The sequence below is a fragment of the Tachysurus vachellii genome, chromosome 8 (assembly GCF_030014155.1).
Source record: "Tachysurus vachellii isolate PV-2020 chromosome 8, HZAU_Pvac_v1, whole genome shotgun sequence".
In the NCBI taxonomy this organism is placed as follows: Eukaryota; Metazoa; Chordata; class Actinopteri; order Siluriformes; family Bagridae; genus Tachysurus; species Tachysurus vachellii.
The window spans coordinates 5,866,404-5,883,885 of NC_083467.1; the positions used below are offsets into that span (position 1 = coordinate 5,866,404).

Sequence of the window (17,482 nt, forward strand, 5' to 3'; positions counted from 1 at the left end):
GGTTTTTATTTGACCACTGTAACAGGAGATGCCACCTGAAGTGGGGCTCGAACCAAGATCTCTGTGTCTCAATCACCCACATACAGAGAATCAGTCCAATATGCAGGATAAAATAAAAGTGCTAATTTATTAACAAAACTAGAGAAGACTACAAGACTAGAACTACGACATATACAGTAGATTAAGACTAGAACTCACACTGCACCTTGCACACTCAGATCTACCAGCACTGCTCGAGTGGTACCACCATCTCTCAGGGTAAGAGGTAAGTATACTACAAGACTCTTTTCTGTTCTGGCACAGAGGTGGTGGAATGAATTTCCCCTAGAGGTCCGGACAGCTGAGTCACTGGCTAATTTCAAACGGCAGTTGAAGACCTACTTATTCATGAAACACCAATTAGCACTTTCTCCCTGTTTGTTGTATGTATGTATATTTAAAAAAGTAATAATAAAATCAAATTAAAAAAAAATTGAACAGAGTTTTAGACACTAAGGTATCTTAGTATGTAACTAAGTATGTAACCTAGTGAACCAATGTTAATGTATCCAATGATAGAGACTTAAGCACTTTTGTACATCACTCTGGATAAGGGCATCTGCAAATGATGTAAATGTTAATGTAAATGTAAATGTACATATACAATGTAAACATTAAAAATATATATAACAAAAACATAACTATAACACACCGACTCCAGAAGAAAACACACCGACTCCAGACCGTACAGAATGAACATAAAACAACAACTGACAATAACAGATAGAACAAGACAGATATATAGAGGGCAGAACATCAGGGTAGATGGGAAAAAGGTGACATGGCGGGAAAGCAGAACAATAGGAAGGACATGGCACAACACACATGGGAACAATGACAAAGCTGACTATGATAAAACACCTGCCAGCATTCATTCATTTTTATTTTTATTATTATTTTTTAATCAAAGGCTGCTAGAATTTTCGATGTGTGTGTGTGTGTGTGTGTGTGTTTGTTTATCTGTTGTTATTTGCTAGATACTTTTATCTAGTGATGTCCGGATCAATACTAAAGATATTTACGATCCCAACGTCTCCTGCTCTAGTATCAATTCTCATATAAAAAGGTCGATATTTAAACTCAGTAATTTGGAGTGAGTGTTTATGTTATCATAATTAACTTGCTGTCACCAGAAAAGTCCAATTATATCCTATTAGGGGAAGGAACTACTTCTCCTTCGCCGGTCAGGTGTGTGCACTGCGGCTCTGTGACGGAGCCGGCCGCTGCAGCCCTTTATTTTCCCGCTACGATTCGAGGTACTGAGCAAAAAATGGAACAGACTCAAGGGGAAAACTTGCTCTAAACATGCTCTTATTCCTAAACAAAAACCTGTGAATAAGGACAGTTTTCAGAACAGGCTCAGGTTTAACATTTTCTCTATTTACACACATTTCTATTTATTTTTTTGTAAACAAGAATGTTTTGTGAAAACAATTTGAGTTAACCATTTTCAAAGGTGCCTGATTTACATGTGTTGTAAAGAACAACAAAAAGTGGATATAGAATATTTTGTTTCAAAACAAATGTTTATGTTTATTGTAAAACTGTTTATTATGTTTATTGTAAAAAAAAAAAAAAATTGAAGGTACTTATTTTCAAGGGTGCCTGATTTACATTTTTGTTAAGAACAACAAAAAGTGGATATAGAATATTTTGTGACAAGGTTAAGAGTCAATTTTTTTTATTTGTGTGTAATTTTCAACCTGTTTTACAAGTCTGAGATTTTCTTTATAATTAAATAATATGAGAGTAGTTTATTGTCTTGTCATTATGCAGCTATAATTTGGAATTGGTAAGCCTACAGACTACTTTTTTACTTTACTTTAAACTAGTTGTCATATCACACTACACATAAAATACATAAAAGGTATTGGTATCAGTATCGGTATCGGCAATACCAGCCTGGGTATTACTTGGTATCGGATCGAATAGGAATTAAGTGGTATCGCACATCACTACTTTTATCCTCCCTGACTAGGTTTTTTGAATTGAATAGTTTTGAATTGTGGTGTTGTTGATTTGTTTGCAATAAAGTTCTTTAAAACAACTACAAATGTACAAGTATGCAACCAACAAACTAATAGATTCTTCTAGAACATATTCACACAAAACTTTATTATTATCCCTATCTGGGTTAAAATCAACTTTATTACTAATTCTAACTGTGTTAAATTTATAAAGATCTTTAGGAACATGTCAAGTTTGTTCTTTGCTCCTAAAAAGCTACTTATCAGGTAGCTCGATTATGGGCTTAAAAAAGAAGAAGAAGAAGAAGAAGAAGAAGAAGAAGAAGAAGAAGAAGAAAATACTTTATGGACTTTGAGTGCTTTCTGTTTAGACAAACGGTGTGCTGTTTGCTCTCAGTTACAGGTACAATGACTTTTTAATTTGTGGTTTAGATTTCTAGACTTACAGAAATACATCCTGTCTTTGTTCAGTTATTTCATCCTAATGTAAATCTCTACCACAAATGTATAAGTATTTGCAGGTATTTGCAGTTTATTGATCCTTGGGTAATGAAACAAAATGTTCAGCAGACACAAGAGAAAGACATCTGTTGAGTATAAACATAACTTAAGCATCTCTCCATCCAATTCACACACTGTACTCACTGCAAAAGTGTAAAAGACGTCAGCTGGAATTGTCACATCTCACTTTAAAAGAAAGCTGCACACTGAAACACATTAAATATGTTGGGACTGAAATATTTGTGATGTGTTCAATGAATCTGATGCTAATTTGCTGGAAGAAGCTGAACTCAGAATCGATTACAAAATAAATCTTGGTCTCTGTTGAACATCACATGTTAATTATAAATGTTAATGTTGGATGGACGACCCACTTCATATGTGGACCACTAATTACTCTGTAGACTTTTAATAGTTAAGCTTTAATAGCTTAGTAATAGTTATATTATTATTAACAATAATTCACATTCATGTTTAACTCTCACTTTTAGTCAGCTATTTCAACCCAACATCAGGATGCTCCAGTATCTCCACATCACCCAGTTTCTCTCAACGATCACACCAGTTAATGGTTGAACAAGCTCAGTAGCTAATTAAGTTACACTCATGAATATTAATGAGTCTCCTCCTGCCATACCATGGTTTAGAAATTTGTCACAAATCTCTCTGACGTTTGTAAAACCACAAACTGCAGGTGGAGAGAAACCGAGAGCTTGAATTCTCCTCCACTGCACAGTTTAACACATAACACACACAGCCAGCTAAACATTTCACCCAACATTAACAACACAGCACTAACAAGTGCAAATACATTAAAGACACAAGCTTTTAAAGTCTCAGTTTTTACAAATGATTTAAAATACATCAATGAATTTAAACAATCTATTTCAGATATCATGTTTTACATGTAAAGAGACTTTAATTATTTTAATTTCCTCCTGTGTTTTTTTTTTTTTTGGTGTGCTATGTAGTTAAAATCATTATTAAAATCACATTATTTTGATTCAACAAGTCGTTATTTTTACTCAAGCACATTCATTTACAAAATTGAAAGAAAATTTCAGAATATATATATATATATATATATATATATATATATATATATATATATATATATATATATATATATATTTGTGTGTGTGTGTGTGTGTGTGTGTGTGTGTGTGTGCATGTGTGTGTGTGTATTGACATTATTTTGATTAAATTGTCAAAGTGAGTCAAAATAACACCACAACACTTTGATAAACTTTTTACAATAAACTGTTCAGTTCACTCTGTAAAGTGAATAAGCTCTAACTGATCTGATTCAGTCTTACAGAGCACTGAAGTGGGACGATCATTAGAGGACATTCTTTACGAATTGCACGTAGGAATGGCAGTAATTTGTCAGTAAATGTGTGTGCGAAAGTGTGTATGTGTGTGTTAGTAAGAGGGTTGGAGAATGACAGCTTTCCTCTGTCCCAGTCCAGTTTCATTCTGATCCTCTGTAGTTTCTGTTCTACTGAGAGGGGAGTGGATTTCTGTGGTGTAGAACCTGCTCCATATTTACCTTTATAATATCCCACATACCACATACCACTTCGGGAGAATATTTTCTCCTTCCTCTGAGCAGATTCTGTCATCACACCCACAAACCAGCCTGTATTGTCTCCAACATCAACATCCCAGCAGTGTGTCCCTGAGTTAAAGCCCTCAGAGCCCAGGATACACCAATGTTTATCAAATCTCTCTGGATTATCTGGAAGTTTCTGTTTCTCATCACTGACTCTCACACTGGTCAGATCATCAGATACAATGAGATTAGGATGAACAGTGTTGGGGTCCAGAGTTACAGGTGCTGAAAACACACACACACACACACACACACACACACACACACACACACACACACACACACACACACACACACACACACACACAATTCATTTATAAACAAATATAACTGCAATTTTCAGAGTGCTTGAATTAGAAATGTTAGAAATGTAACCAATCACAACCAATATAATTCAAATTCTATAATAAGTCTAAAACGTCTGGAAGCCGCTACAACTCTCAATGTTTTCACTCAGTTTCTCTGCTTACACTTCAAACACTGATCAGTCTGACACCTAATAGAAGCCTTTTAAAATAAGAGTTCCCTTATGTTACATGAGTACAAAATAATAATAATAATAATAATAATAATAATAATAATAATAATAATAATAATAATAATAATAATACACACAAATAAGAAAGAAAGAAAGAAAGAAAGAAAGAAAGAAAGAAAGAAAGAAAGAAAGACTCTTACTGTATTGGACAGTGTCCTGCATCTTCTCCCAGACTCTGAACTTCAGGTTGGCCAGATGTTTTGCCACATGGATCAGTGCTCCTGAAAGCTCCTCTGGATGCTGCAGTGTGCACTGGGCTCTGCAAAAACATTCAGGAGTCAGTGTTGCTGTGGCTTTGGATTCAGAAACACAGAGAAGCAGAGTGACAGGAACCACATCACTCACCTTTTCACTGTGGCCTTGTACTTCTGGAAAACAACAAAGCACATATCAGTGGATATGATTTACATTTTTACACCACTGAAATGTGATGTTTCTGATGATGGAAAGTTTTACTTTCTCACAGTATAAATACTGACTAAATGATCCTCACTTGGAAGAACAGGACGTCTTCAGCTCCCATCTCCTCTTCTATGGCTATGATTGTGTCTGAAAGAGATGATATGTCTCTGTTCAGCTTCTCAATCTTCTCCTTCATCATCTGACTCTTCTGCTCCTCTTCCACTCTCAGTGCAGCGATCCTGACTGCCTCTTCATCTCGTAGAAACTGGTGAAGCTTCTCAAACTGCTCCTTAATCTGATGCTCTGTGTGTTGGGCCTGAATCTGCAGTGAAGAGGAAATTAAATTAAATATAACTGATTTTACAACCATGGAGAATAGAATTCTATCAAAACCATGTAATTGATTGTAACCTTTATATGTTCTGCAGTCTGGCTCCAGTTCAGTTTACAGTCTGTAAAGATCTTCAGTTTCTCCTGTAGGGGCTTCAGTGCAGTTTTGAGCTTCTCCTTAAATAAATTACACTACATGGAGACTCTGTGTTTCAGCTCTTATTGTACACATTGTTAACTCAGATCACTGAGTATTAAGGGGATTGAACTGTAGAATGTTAAACATGTGTTTTTAATGACCATGAGACAGTTTTCTTATATTTTCTTACAAAAACATTCAAATGAACTTCTAAAAGAAAATTATGAGAAGCTAAATTGATCAAATGCATTTGCAATGTTTTTTTTTTAATTACACAATCTATCTATAGTGCACCATAACCTCAAATGTACATTTTATTTACCTTACAGTCTGTTACTGCCTCATCAATGGGGCAGAATTTGTGGTTGGTGTGTTTTCTTGAATCCCGACACACCAAACACACCGGCTGTTGATCATCCAGACAGAAGAGTTTGAGTTTCTCACTGTGCAGACTGCAGACTGTTTCAGATACTGATGAAGATCTCTGACTTCTCTCCTGTAAGAAAGTCTCACACAGGTTCTTTAAGACCAGACTCATGGGAGGATCATTCATAGATGACTTTGTCCTACAAACAGGACATTCTCTGGATCCTTTGGTCTCCCAGAACTGCTGCAAACACACTTTACACACACTGTGACTGCAGTGCAGAACAACAGGATCCTTGAAGATGTCACAGCACACAGAACAGGAGAAATCCTTCTCTGAGAACTTAGAAGCCATTTTACTTTACTGCTGTTGTTGTTCTCTCCAGTCCCAACCCTCAAAATTTGTTGAAAATTAACACACTGATATTAGGTTTGTTAATACTTGACTTTGTAGTTCCAGTTTTTAATCACTTACTTTCACAGTGCTAAAAATGAGACTCGGGTTTCTCCATAAACAAATAAATAATAAGAATAAAATTTAACCTAAACTCACCAGAGCAGAAGACTGCAGGCTGTATATGAAGGACTGTAGTCGTCTCAGACTCCACACTTCCTTAATAGGAGGAGTTTTAGAGACGTGTTATAACCTGTTACAGTCATCAGAAACAGCACACTCTTTTAAAAAACTGATATCTGCTCTAAAATACTTGTTTGTTATTAGAAACACTTCCTGTCACTCATTTTATAGACACTTTATTCTAGGTTCTGGGAACAGAGCTTTCGATGTTTCTGATGCTGGAAAGAAGTTTTACTTTCTCACAGTATAAATACTGACTAAATGATCCTCATTTGTTCAAACAGGATGTCTTCAGCGCTCTTCTCCTCTTCTTTGGCTCTGACTGTGACATTGAACTGGGGTGTTTTAACAGGGTAAAATGACCCAAATGTAGGGATAACAATAAAAGGAGTTGATTTAAGGGGAAAAATGGCAGAGGGCTAGAAACACTAGGAAACTGGAAACGGAACACAGGAACACAAACACAGATACAAGAGACAAGGACTCAGCAACAAACAGACACAAGACAACCTGTATAAATGGGGTGACAATCATTGAAACACAAGGAACAGGTGTGCAGATACCGGGAAAGCATAAGGAATGGGGGAGCAAACACAGGTGATACAAAACAAAAAAAAAAAAAACACATGGCACAAGACACATGACACAAAATCTGCCAGAATGTACCCCTCGTGTCCAGGTAGGGAATAGTTCCAGTCATTCCTGACAGAATGTGTCTGAAAGAGATGATATGTCTCTGCTCATCTTCTCCTTCATCATCTGACTCTTATGCTCCTCTTCCTCTCTCAGTTCTTCATCTCATAATGAAACTTCTCAAACTGCTCCTTAATCTGATTAAGGATTAAGGTGGTTAAGGTGTTGGGCTACTGATCGGAAGGTCATGGGTTCGAACCCCAGGTCCACCAAGCTGCCACTGCTGGGCCCCTGAGCAAGGCCCGTAACCCTCAGTTGTAAGTCACTCTGGATAAGGGTGTCTGCTGTAAAATTAAATATAACTAATTTTACAATGATGGAGAATATAATTCTTATTTTTAATTATTAAGTATAAAATAATTAACCATAATTCTGTAACAAATTTATCCAGTGATTAAAGATTAAATCGGGCATAAATAAAAATGGGGTGCACGGTGGCTTAGTGGTTAGCACGTTCGCCTCACACCTCCAGGGTCGGGGTTCGATTCCCGCCTCCACCTTGTGTGTGTGGAGTTTGCATGTTCTCCCCGTGCCTCGGGGGTTTCCTCCGGGTACTCCCCCGGTCCAAAGACATGCATGGTAGGTTGATTGGCATCTCTGGAAAATTGTCCGTAGTGTGTGATTGCGTGAGTGAATGAGAGTGTGTGTGTGCCCTGCGATGGGTTGGCACTCCGTCCAGGGTGTATCCTGCCTTGATGCCCAATGACGCCTGAGATAGGCACAGGCTCCCCGTGACCCGAGTAGTTCGGATAAGCGGTAGAAGATGAATGAATGAATGAATAAATAAAAATGTAGCATTATTCCCACCATGACAATGCTCTATACTCTATACAAACACACACACACACAGACATTTGGAGGGATTTCTTTTAATATAACTTTTGGTAAAGCATGCACAAAACCCTTATCAGGAGATGATAGTTTAGTTATAAATAAAATGCTCTAGCGTCCCTTTGTCCGTTAGATTTTGAGTTTATTTTGTTTAAACTCTTGCGTCTTAAAGTACATCAGCACAAGGCTGTGCTTGGAGCATAGTATATAAAGAAGATTTCCAGCTTTGGAAGGGAGGCTACCTATAACTTGATCAGAGTCACAAGCTGTAACACAGGTACCTCCAATGTGTTGAGGTCAGACTGGTGTATAAAGCTAGAAATAACACAGTGATACATGGAGATGTCCAGGTTCTCACTTCCCCAGGGTAAAATACAGGACACACAAACTTAACTGCTCTATATTTTTATTTAGCCATCTGCAATTGTAATTATAACTGATAAACTTTGTTTGTCATTAATGTTCACTTTGAGTGATAAATCTCTCATGAGCCACATATCAAATTTAGTTTAAATTTTTTAAATAATAGGTTGGAAGTTTTTTAGAAGATTGTACTCTATCTGATTAGTTTGATTCCCAAATATGTGACTTCATCCCTAATTGGAACCTTTATATTCTGTTAAATATTTAATAGGAAAAAGAGTACATTTTTTAATATTGAGAAATATTAATCAAAATAAATCAATAAATAAAAATAAACTTTAAAATCCCACAGTAAAACTGAATGATCATGATTAGGTCATCCTAAGTTAAACTGAGTAAGATTGATCTAGTAATATTTTAGTTCAATGGATCACAATTAGCTTCTGGCTGAATTATATACACATATAGTGACTTTGACAAAATTCTACAGTAAAATTCTTTTATCTTTATTGTGAGCACAGAGAAGGTCATCCTGAAGTGATCTCAGGTGAACTGATCAACTAACAATTTGAAATGTAAATTTTATAATGAATTAAAAAGTGCCTCCTGGCACAATTATTTTGACAGATGCAGTGACTTTGAAGAGCTATTATTAAAAATTTCCACAGTAAAATTCTTTATTATTTTAGTGGCCATAGAATAAGTCATTATGAAATTATCTGGCTTGGTTTGATCAACTAACAGTTTAATTTAATTTGGCTCTTAGCACAATTTTATTGAAAGATAGACTGTGATTTTGAAGAGTTTTCTTTTTTATTTTATTTTATTTATTCCATTTTATTTATTCCATTTTACATTACAGAGAGTGTCTTCTTCTCAGCTGCTGCTCTGTCAGATATTCAACCCAATAAAACAAATAGATTTAAAAGGAGTTTCTCTATAAAAGAGTCAGAGCACTTTTTCAACAACTCATGTGATGTCATACTGGGATGGTTTTGTTCTCCTGTCAAATCCTTTATTTCATTAAGATTTAAAAAGGACATTAACACCAGCTGCTGTTTCTGTAACTCTGCTCCAGAAACAATTTTGCATTTGTTTTTGACTTTTAAAATACATTTTGGTCAGATTTTTCTTTTCATCCAAAGTTTCTTTCCTGAGTTTTGCTTTTCTTTCAAATACAATATTTTGGTGTCTTTGACCACTGTAACAGGAGATGCCGCCTGAAGTGGGGCTCAAACCCGGATCTCTGTCTCGATCACCCGCATACAAGACTTACATGGGACAAACACAACATGAGTAATAAAAACATAACTAAAACATTGGAAGATATTTTGAAATATATTTTTTTTGGTTAATTTTTATTTTTATTTTTTTCAATCAAAGGTTTAGAACTTGTTAGATTGTTAGGTTGTTAGAATTTTACATTTATGTTATTTATAGAGATTTTTAGTTTTTCTTCTGGTGCTTTCCTTTATTAATTCTCCTTTACTGCAGAAACATCATTATGATTGAATTCAGCACAGGTAGAAACCCAGTGAAGTCACTGTTGTTCTTCAATGTCAGCTAATCCTGACTTTCACTCATCACTCATGGGTTTGTTATGATTAATCCAGGAAGCCATCCCCTACAGCTCTCTATATACACAGTTCTCAAGGACTGTCGATGCTTCAGCTGCTGGGATTAAGGTAAGAAGTAAATAATCTATTTGGGGACGTTGTGGCCTAATGGTTAGAGAATCTGACCCCTAACCCTAAGGTTGTGGGTTTGAGTATCGACCCGGCCACGACTGAGGTGCCCTTGAGCATGGCACCAAAACTGCCCCCCAACCCCCACCCCCCACCCCCAACTGCTCCCTGGGCGCCGCAGCATAAATGGCTGCCCACTGCTCCGGGTGTGTGTTCACGGTGTGTGTGTGTGTGCACTTTGGATGGGTTAAATGGGACACAATACTTAGCCGTATGTCATGTCACTTCTCTTCACTTCTCTATAGTTAAAGGAAATAAAGATTTTAGTGAATTTTATAAGGGAATAGAAAAGGAGGCGTTCAGGCTAGTGAGCAAGTTTGTGTTTCTAAATTTTTTTGTAAATTTTTTGTAAAGTTTGTAAATTCCTCACCTTTGACATGAAATCAGATGGAAATGACATTAAAAGCCTTCTTTGTACATAGCAGTCAGCACTGTAAAAAGTAATTTGTTGTTTACTTAATTGAATTGTGCAAACTCATTGCCTTAATTCAATTAAGTAATCTTAACTTTGTCGTATTAAGTGTCATTAAAGTCATAATTTCTAATATGTTAAAAGTATTCCTTACTTGTATTCAGTAACATTTAATTAAACCATTTAAGTTTTATTAACTTAACTGAATGTGTGGTTTGAGGAATGGTACCAGAAAGGTTTACTTAATAATAATTTTTTTTTTATTTTTTATTAATAATAGCAGTATTCTTATTTAATGTTATGTACAGTTTCAAATACATGGCAACTAGTAAAAATCACAAGTCTCCATTCAGATCACTTCAAAACATTTATTTTCAAATATGTTGATTACAGCAGAAACAGAGCTTGAGTAAATTTGAATTAACAAACAAGATAACTAATTTCTAGTTATTGGATGACTGCCACAGTGTTCTAAACATCTACTGTACATGAAAAGTCCTGCATCAAAATGTTTTAAACTAGCATCTCAGAATTAAAGTCAACAGTAGTTTAATTTGGAAAACTTCAGCTGTCTAAATATCTCTACTTTCCTGTAACATTTTACAAACCTTATTTGAATGCCTGTAAGCAGAACATACTGACTGACATTAATACAAGGATATGGTGATCTATTAACTTATGTCACACAATGAAAATAACAAAAATACAAATTATAAATGTTTTAAAGCTGTTATACAAATATAAATACTGAATAATCAACTGAATCCAATCAAAAAGTAGAACTGAACAAAGGTTTTTTTTTGTTTTTTTTTGCTATGACATTGTGTTGTGAATTATGTCATCTCAGTAGTAGCCATTTGAACTGCAGGTCAGTAATTTCGACCCATTAATCTGAGATGTGTTGATTCAGGCAAATAACTGGTTCTTCAAAGTTTGAAGTTTTGGTTATAATGACTTTGATCCCAGATCAAGCTTGATTTGATGAAGTTGAATGTGTTCTTCGTGCACTTTGGGTATTCAAGATGGTACGATAGTCCGAACAAGAGATAAACAGAAAAAGACAGGTCCCTGACATCATTCATAACAATACTGTACCTCTCTCTAGGATGGTAACATTGGAGACTGAATATACAGAGATCAACAAAGAGCAGTGATGAGAGTCTTCATTGATGATGGTCAGAATGTCAACAGGAAGGTGCTCAAAGTTCTGAAAAGATAAAATATAAAACAATGGAAGTAATTATATCTAATGTAGACATTAGGCAGAGCTTTACATACATTGCCACAAAGCATTCAAAATTCATTAACCTTTAAAAAAAAGCAAATATTGGTCACAATTTTTACAACTATACTTACAAAGCAAACCTTGGTCAATTCTGAGGTATTGTGCTGAAGAAGGACAGGAATAGCACAGCGAACCACAGTGTGTGGAATTGTAACTTCCATTTCCTGAAAAAACGCAGCGGTGTATATGAGATTCCATGTTATTCCGAGTGTGTAAAGCCTTAAATGTGCACAAACACTTTACACAAGCATGGGATAGGTATGCGAGTGTAATTTCCATGATTTAATATGTAGTGCTACAGTAAAAGCACCCTGTCTGTGTGATATTTGAAATACTTACACGGCCAAAGAGACGGCATAGAATTCCAAAATGCTCTCAAAGTCGTTTCAGAAAGTTAGAAGAACTGAATGATTAAACCTCTTCAGAAACACAGTAATGTTATCACTAGATGAAATCTCTCTACAATGTAAACTATTCATGCACTGTTTTACTCATGGTATGAAACATTTATGGTATAAATTTATTGCAGTGACTGATAAAACTGTTAAAAAGCAGACAAAAAAATCATATTGCATGTTGTGGCTTTAAACCAGTTAATGCGCTTGACAGATTTAATAAAATGTATTTACCTAAAATATAAAATAATATTTTCTTAATCACATAAATTACTCTGGTTTCCCTAGTGGCTAGATTGTATACTCCTTACTGGGATCCCCAAAAAGACCATTAGACAGCTGCAGCTCATACAGAACGCTGCTGCCAAAATTCTGACCAGAACCAAAAAATCTGAGCACATCACCCCAGTCCTCAGGTCCTTACACTGGCTTCCAGTTACATTTAGAATAGATTTTAAAGTATTGTTACTCATTTATAAATCACTTCATGGCTTAGGATCGAAATACATTACAGATACTGTATGCTAATTGAATATAAACCAAGCAGACTACTCAGATCATTAGGATCAGGTCAGTTAGAGATACCAAGGGTTCACTCAAAACAAGGTGTGTCAGCATTTACAGTAGTTATTATGCCACCTACAGCTGGAATCAGCTTCCAGAAGAGATCAGATGTGCTTCAACAGTAGACACTTTTAAATCAAGATTAAAAACACATCTGTTTAACTCTGCATTTACTAAATGAGCACTGTGCTGCTTCACACTGACTGCACTTTTTATCCAAATTACTTTTACTCCTGTTTTATTCTTTTTAACATATTTTAGTTATATTTTAGTCATATTTTAGTGCTGTATCTAATGATGTAAAGATGCTCACTTCTGCTAATTCAGCTAAAATTTATTGTGTTGTGGGAATCATGTATCTTTCTCTTTTTACATTATCATTAAAAAAAAAAGAAGAAGAAGAAGAAGAAGAAGAAGAAGAAGAAGAAGAAGAAGAAGAAGAAGAAGAAAGTCATGGACTTATGAGTGCTTTCAACTTTTAACAAACTTTCACAAGAATCTGAATCTTTTAATTTGCAATATTTCATTAATAAACTGAAATAAAACAATATGAGTTCTAACTGATCTGATTCACTCTTACAGAGCACTGAAGTGGGAGGATCTTGAGAGGAGATTCATTACCAAAAAAAAAATATTAATGGCAGTAATTTGTCAGTAAATGTGTGTGTGAAAGTGTGTATGTGTGTGTTAGTGAGAGGGTTGTAGAATGACAGCTTTTCTCTGTCCCAGTCCAGTTTCACTCTGATCCTCTGGAGTTTCTGTTCTACTGAGAGGGGAGTCAATGTCTGTGGTGTAGAACCTGCTCCATATTTACCTTTATAATACACCACACCCCAGATTCCACTTCTGGAGATTATCTCCCCCTTCCTCTGAGCAGAGTCTTTCATCACACCCACTAACCAGCACGTACAGTCTCCAACTTCAACATCCCAGCAGTGTATCCCTGAGTTAAAACCCTCAGAGCCCAGGATACATTCCCAGTAATCAAACCTCTCTGGATCATCAGGAAGTTTCTGTTCTTCATCACTGAATCTCACACTGGTCAGATCATCAGATACACTGAGATAAGGATGAACAGTGTTGGGGTCCAGAGTTACAGGTGCTGAAAAAACACACACACACACACACACACACACACACACACACACACACACACACACACACACACACACACACACACACACACACACACACACACACGCACACACACAGGCTAGGATAACTTTACATTAGCATGGAAATAGCTAACATAGCTATCAATAGAGCAATAGCTAATAGCTATCAATAGAGCAATAATAACTGCAATAATTTGCTTAAATTACAAATGTAACTAATCGTTATAATAATTACAATTCTATAATAACTCTAAAACGTCTGTAAGCTGCTACAACTCTCCATGTTTTCACTCAGTTTCTCTGCTTACACTTCAAACACTGATCAGTCTGACACCTAATAGAAGCCTTTCAGAATAAGAGTTCCCTTATGTTACATGAACATGCTTAGAAAGAAAGAAAGAAAGAAAGAAAGAAAGAAAGAAAGAAAGAAAGAAAGAAAGAAAGAAAGAAAGAAAGAAAGAAAGAAAGAAAGACTCTTACTGTATTGGACAGTGTCCTGCATCTTCTCCCAGACTCTGAACTTCAGGTTGGCCAGATGTTTTGCCACATGGATCAGTGCTCCTGAAAGCTCCTCTGGATGCTGCAGTGTGCACTGGGCTCTGCAAAAACATTCAGGAGTCAGTGTTGCTGTGGCTTTGGATTCAGAAACACAGAGAAGCAGAGAGACAGGAACCACATCACTCACCTTTTCACTGTGGCCTTGTAGTTCTGGAAAACAACAAAGCACATATCAGTGGATATGATTTACATTTTTACACCACTGAAATGTGACGTTTCTGATGATGGAAAGAAGTTTTACTTTCTCACAGTATAAATACTGACTAAATGACCCTTACTTGTAAGAACAGGAAGTCTTCAGCTCTCATCTCCTGTTCTATGACTCTGATTGTGTCTGAAAGAGATGATATGTCTCTGCTCAGCTTCTCAATCTTCTCCTTCATCATCTGACTCTTCTGCTCCTCTTCCTCTCACAGTGCAGCGATCCTGACTGCCTCTTCATCTCGTAGAAACTGGTGAAGCTTCTCAAACTGTTCCTTAATCTGACACTCTGTGTGTTGGGCCTGAATCTGCAGTGAAGAGGAAATTAAATGAAATATAACTGATTTTACAATGATGGAGAATAGAATTCTATCAAAACCATGTTATTGATTGTAACCTTTATATGTTCTGCAGTCTGACTCCAGTTCAGTTTACAGTCTGTAAAGATCTTTAGTTTCTCCTGTAGGGGCTTCAGTGCAGTTTTGAGCTCCTTCTGAAATAAATTAACCCACTGCATGAAGACTCTGTGTTTCAGCTCTTATTGTACACATTGTTAACTCAGATCACTGATTATTAAGGGGATTGAACTGTACAATGTTCAATATGAGTTTATACATAATGTGACAGTAATAGCTACAGTATATTATCATTTACAAGCAGTTAGAATAGCTTTTGAAATGCACCAAAAGCAGAAGAAAATGTTATATATTATATATCTGCTCCTGTTTATGCAGGTCACACTTCAGATGGGGAACATTTGGATATGATGGAATAGCAGCTATTATATACTCAATGAACATGTTCTTTACCTTACAGTCTGTCACTTTCTCATCAATGAGGCAGAATTTGTGGTTGATGTGTTTTCTTGAATCCCAACACACCAAACACACCGGCTGTTGATCATCCAGACGGAAGAGTTTGAGTTTCTCACTGTGCAGACTGCAGACTGTTTCAGACCATGATGAAGATCTCTGACTTCTCTCCTGTAAGAAAGTCTCACACAGGTTCTTTAAGACCAGATTTTTGGGAGGATCATTCATAGATGACTTTGTCCTACAAACAGGACATTCTCTGGATATTTTGGTGTCCCAGAACTGCTGCAAACACACTTTACACACACTGTGACTGCAGTGTAGAACAACAGGATCCTTGAAGATTTCATAGCACACAGGACAGGAGAAATCCTTCTCTGAGAACTTAGAAGCCATTTTATTTTACTGTTGTTGTTGTTCTCTCCAGTCCGACTGCTCAGATTTCACTTTGATAAAATGAAACACACGATTACAGGATTGTTTAAACAGATGACTTTGTAGATTCAGTTAAATGTTGCTTCCTTTCACAGAGCTGAAACTAAAAACAAACCTAAACTCACCAGAGCAGAAGGCTGCAGGCTGTTTATGAAGGACTGCAGTCACCTCAGACACCACACTTCCTTAATAAGAGGAGTTTCACAGAGACACGTTATGATCTGTTACAGTCATCAGTTACATCAGAAACAGCACACAACACTCACTTATGTTATATCACTGAGTACCAATTAATGAATTTAAATTTTTGTCCAAAATGATCCAGTCATGAATTTAAGTCTTCTGAATTTATAATAAAGATTTAATTGTTCAAACTGTCACTATTCCAGTTCACTAATTCTAATTCCTTCCTAATTCCAAACACTAATTCCTTCCAGTTAACTAGCTCTCGTTTTTATTGGAGAATAAATGAACTTAATTCACCATTACCCAGATAGCACTGCGGTTAAGGCAGCCACTCTTTCTGAAAGCACGGTTAAAGTACCCGCACATAACTTTTTAGGGCGCGGCCTTTAGATACTTACGTAGCGGTAATAGCGCTGAAAACAGAAAGCAGGTGTCCCCGAGCTTCTACTTCACAGAACAATATATTAATATAAAACGATGATTTTTGTAATTAATGCGCGACATAACAAGTACAAAACAATTATAGTATTTGTGAGAATAAAGGCTTAAGGTCTAAATAATCATTACATTAAAAATCATCAAAAATGAGGTACATACAAATGTTTATTTTTAAAATCCATTATAAAATATACATAATACATATATACATATATCTTAATTGTTAGCTAATAAAATATTTCAGATCATTTGAGCAATGTAATGTGATGTAATGTATAAAGAAAATAAAGATTAACCAATATTACTGTGGAATATTTTAATAATTCCAATTCCCATTCCCATCTGGCAATATTATTGTGGCAGGAAGTAGATTTTAATCCATTATAAATGTAAATTTAAGAATGTTAGTTGATAAAATTCACTAAGATCACTTCATAATGACGAATAATAGGCTCATAATAAAGATCAGCATATTGTACTGTGGGATTTTTTAATAATTCCTATCCAAAGTCAACATATCTGTCAATATCATTGCCTGTCAGTATAATTAAGGTCACTTCATAATGCCCTCCTCTATGTTCACAACAAACATCAAACAATTTTACTGTGGGATTTTAATGTAATAGCTCTTTAAATCTGAATCAGTTCACTTTATATTAACATACTCTATGCTCACAGTTAAAATCAAATAATTCTACTATTGAATTTTAAAGTAACTTTTATTCAAAGTCACTATATCTGTCAATATAATTTAACCAGAAGCTGGACATTTTAGATTGGACATTTCAAATTATTATTAGTTACTATATTAACTATACTAATTACTAAATAGTTACTAAATAATTACTAAATATTATTATTCCCTTCTGGAAGGTGCTACAGAACTTTGCTTACTAAAACTGCCAGACACAGGAACAGTTTCTTTCCCCAGACAATCACCCTGATTAACAACTCACCATAATTATATTCCCTGCTTCA

General features: G+C 35.6%; 1 protein-coding gene and 1 pseudogene across 1 annotated transcript; both read right to left on the reverse strand.

Moving 5' to 3' along the window:
* Window positions 1–3,799: 3,799 nt before the first annotated feature.
* LOC132849899 (E3 ubiquitin-protein ligase TRIM39-like) lies at window positions 3,800–6,480 on the reverse strand. The gene is made up of 6 exons (XM_060875916.1): window positions 5,851–6,480; window positions 5,471–5,566; window positions 5,151–5,381; window positions 5,003–5,025; window positions 4,798–4,916; window positions 3,800–4,344 (listed from the first exon to the last, which is right to left on the reverse strand). The coding sequence occupies exons 1-6, from the start codon at window positions 6,247–6,249 to the stop codon at window positions 3,800–3,802; spliced, it is 1,413 nt and encodes a 470-aa protein (XP_060731899.1). The 5' UTR covers window positions 6,250–6,480.
* A 6,798-nt stretch (window positions 6,481–13,278) lies between these two features.
* LOC132849900 (E3 ubiquitin-protein ligase TRIM39-like) lies at window positions 13,279–15,841 on the reverse strand (annotated as a pseudogene).
* Between the last annotated feature and the right edge of the window lie 1,641 nt (window positions 15,842–17,482).

Bases quoted from the DNA above. Each gene is read 5' to 3' on its own strand.
- LOC132849899 (XM_060875916.1), bottom strand. From the start codon at position 6,249: ATGGCTTCTAAGTTCTCAGAGAAGGATTTCTCCTGTTCTGTGTGCTGT. The intron at 5,026-5,150 runs GTGAGGATCATT...GTTGTTTTCCAG, and splicing joins AAGACGTCCTGTTCTTCCAA to AAGTACAAGGCCACAGTGAA. The intron at 4,917-5,002 runs GTGAGTGATGTG...ATGTTTTTGCAG, and splicing joins TACAAGGCCACAGTGAAAAG to AGCCCAGTGCACACTGCAGC.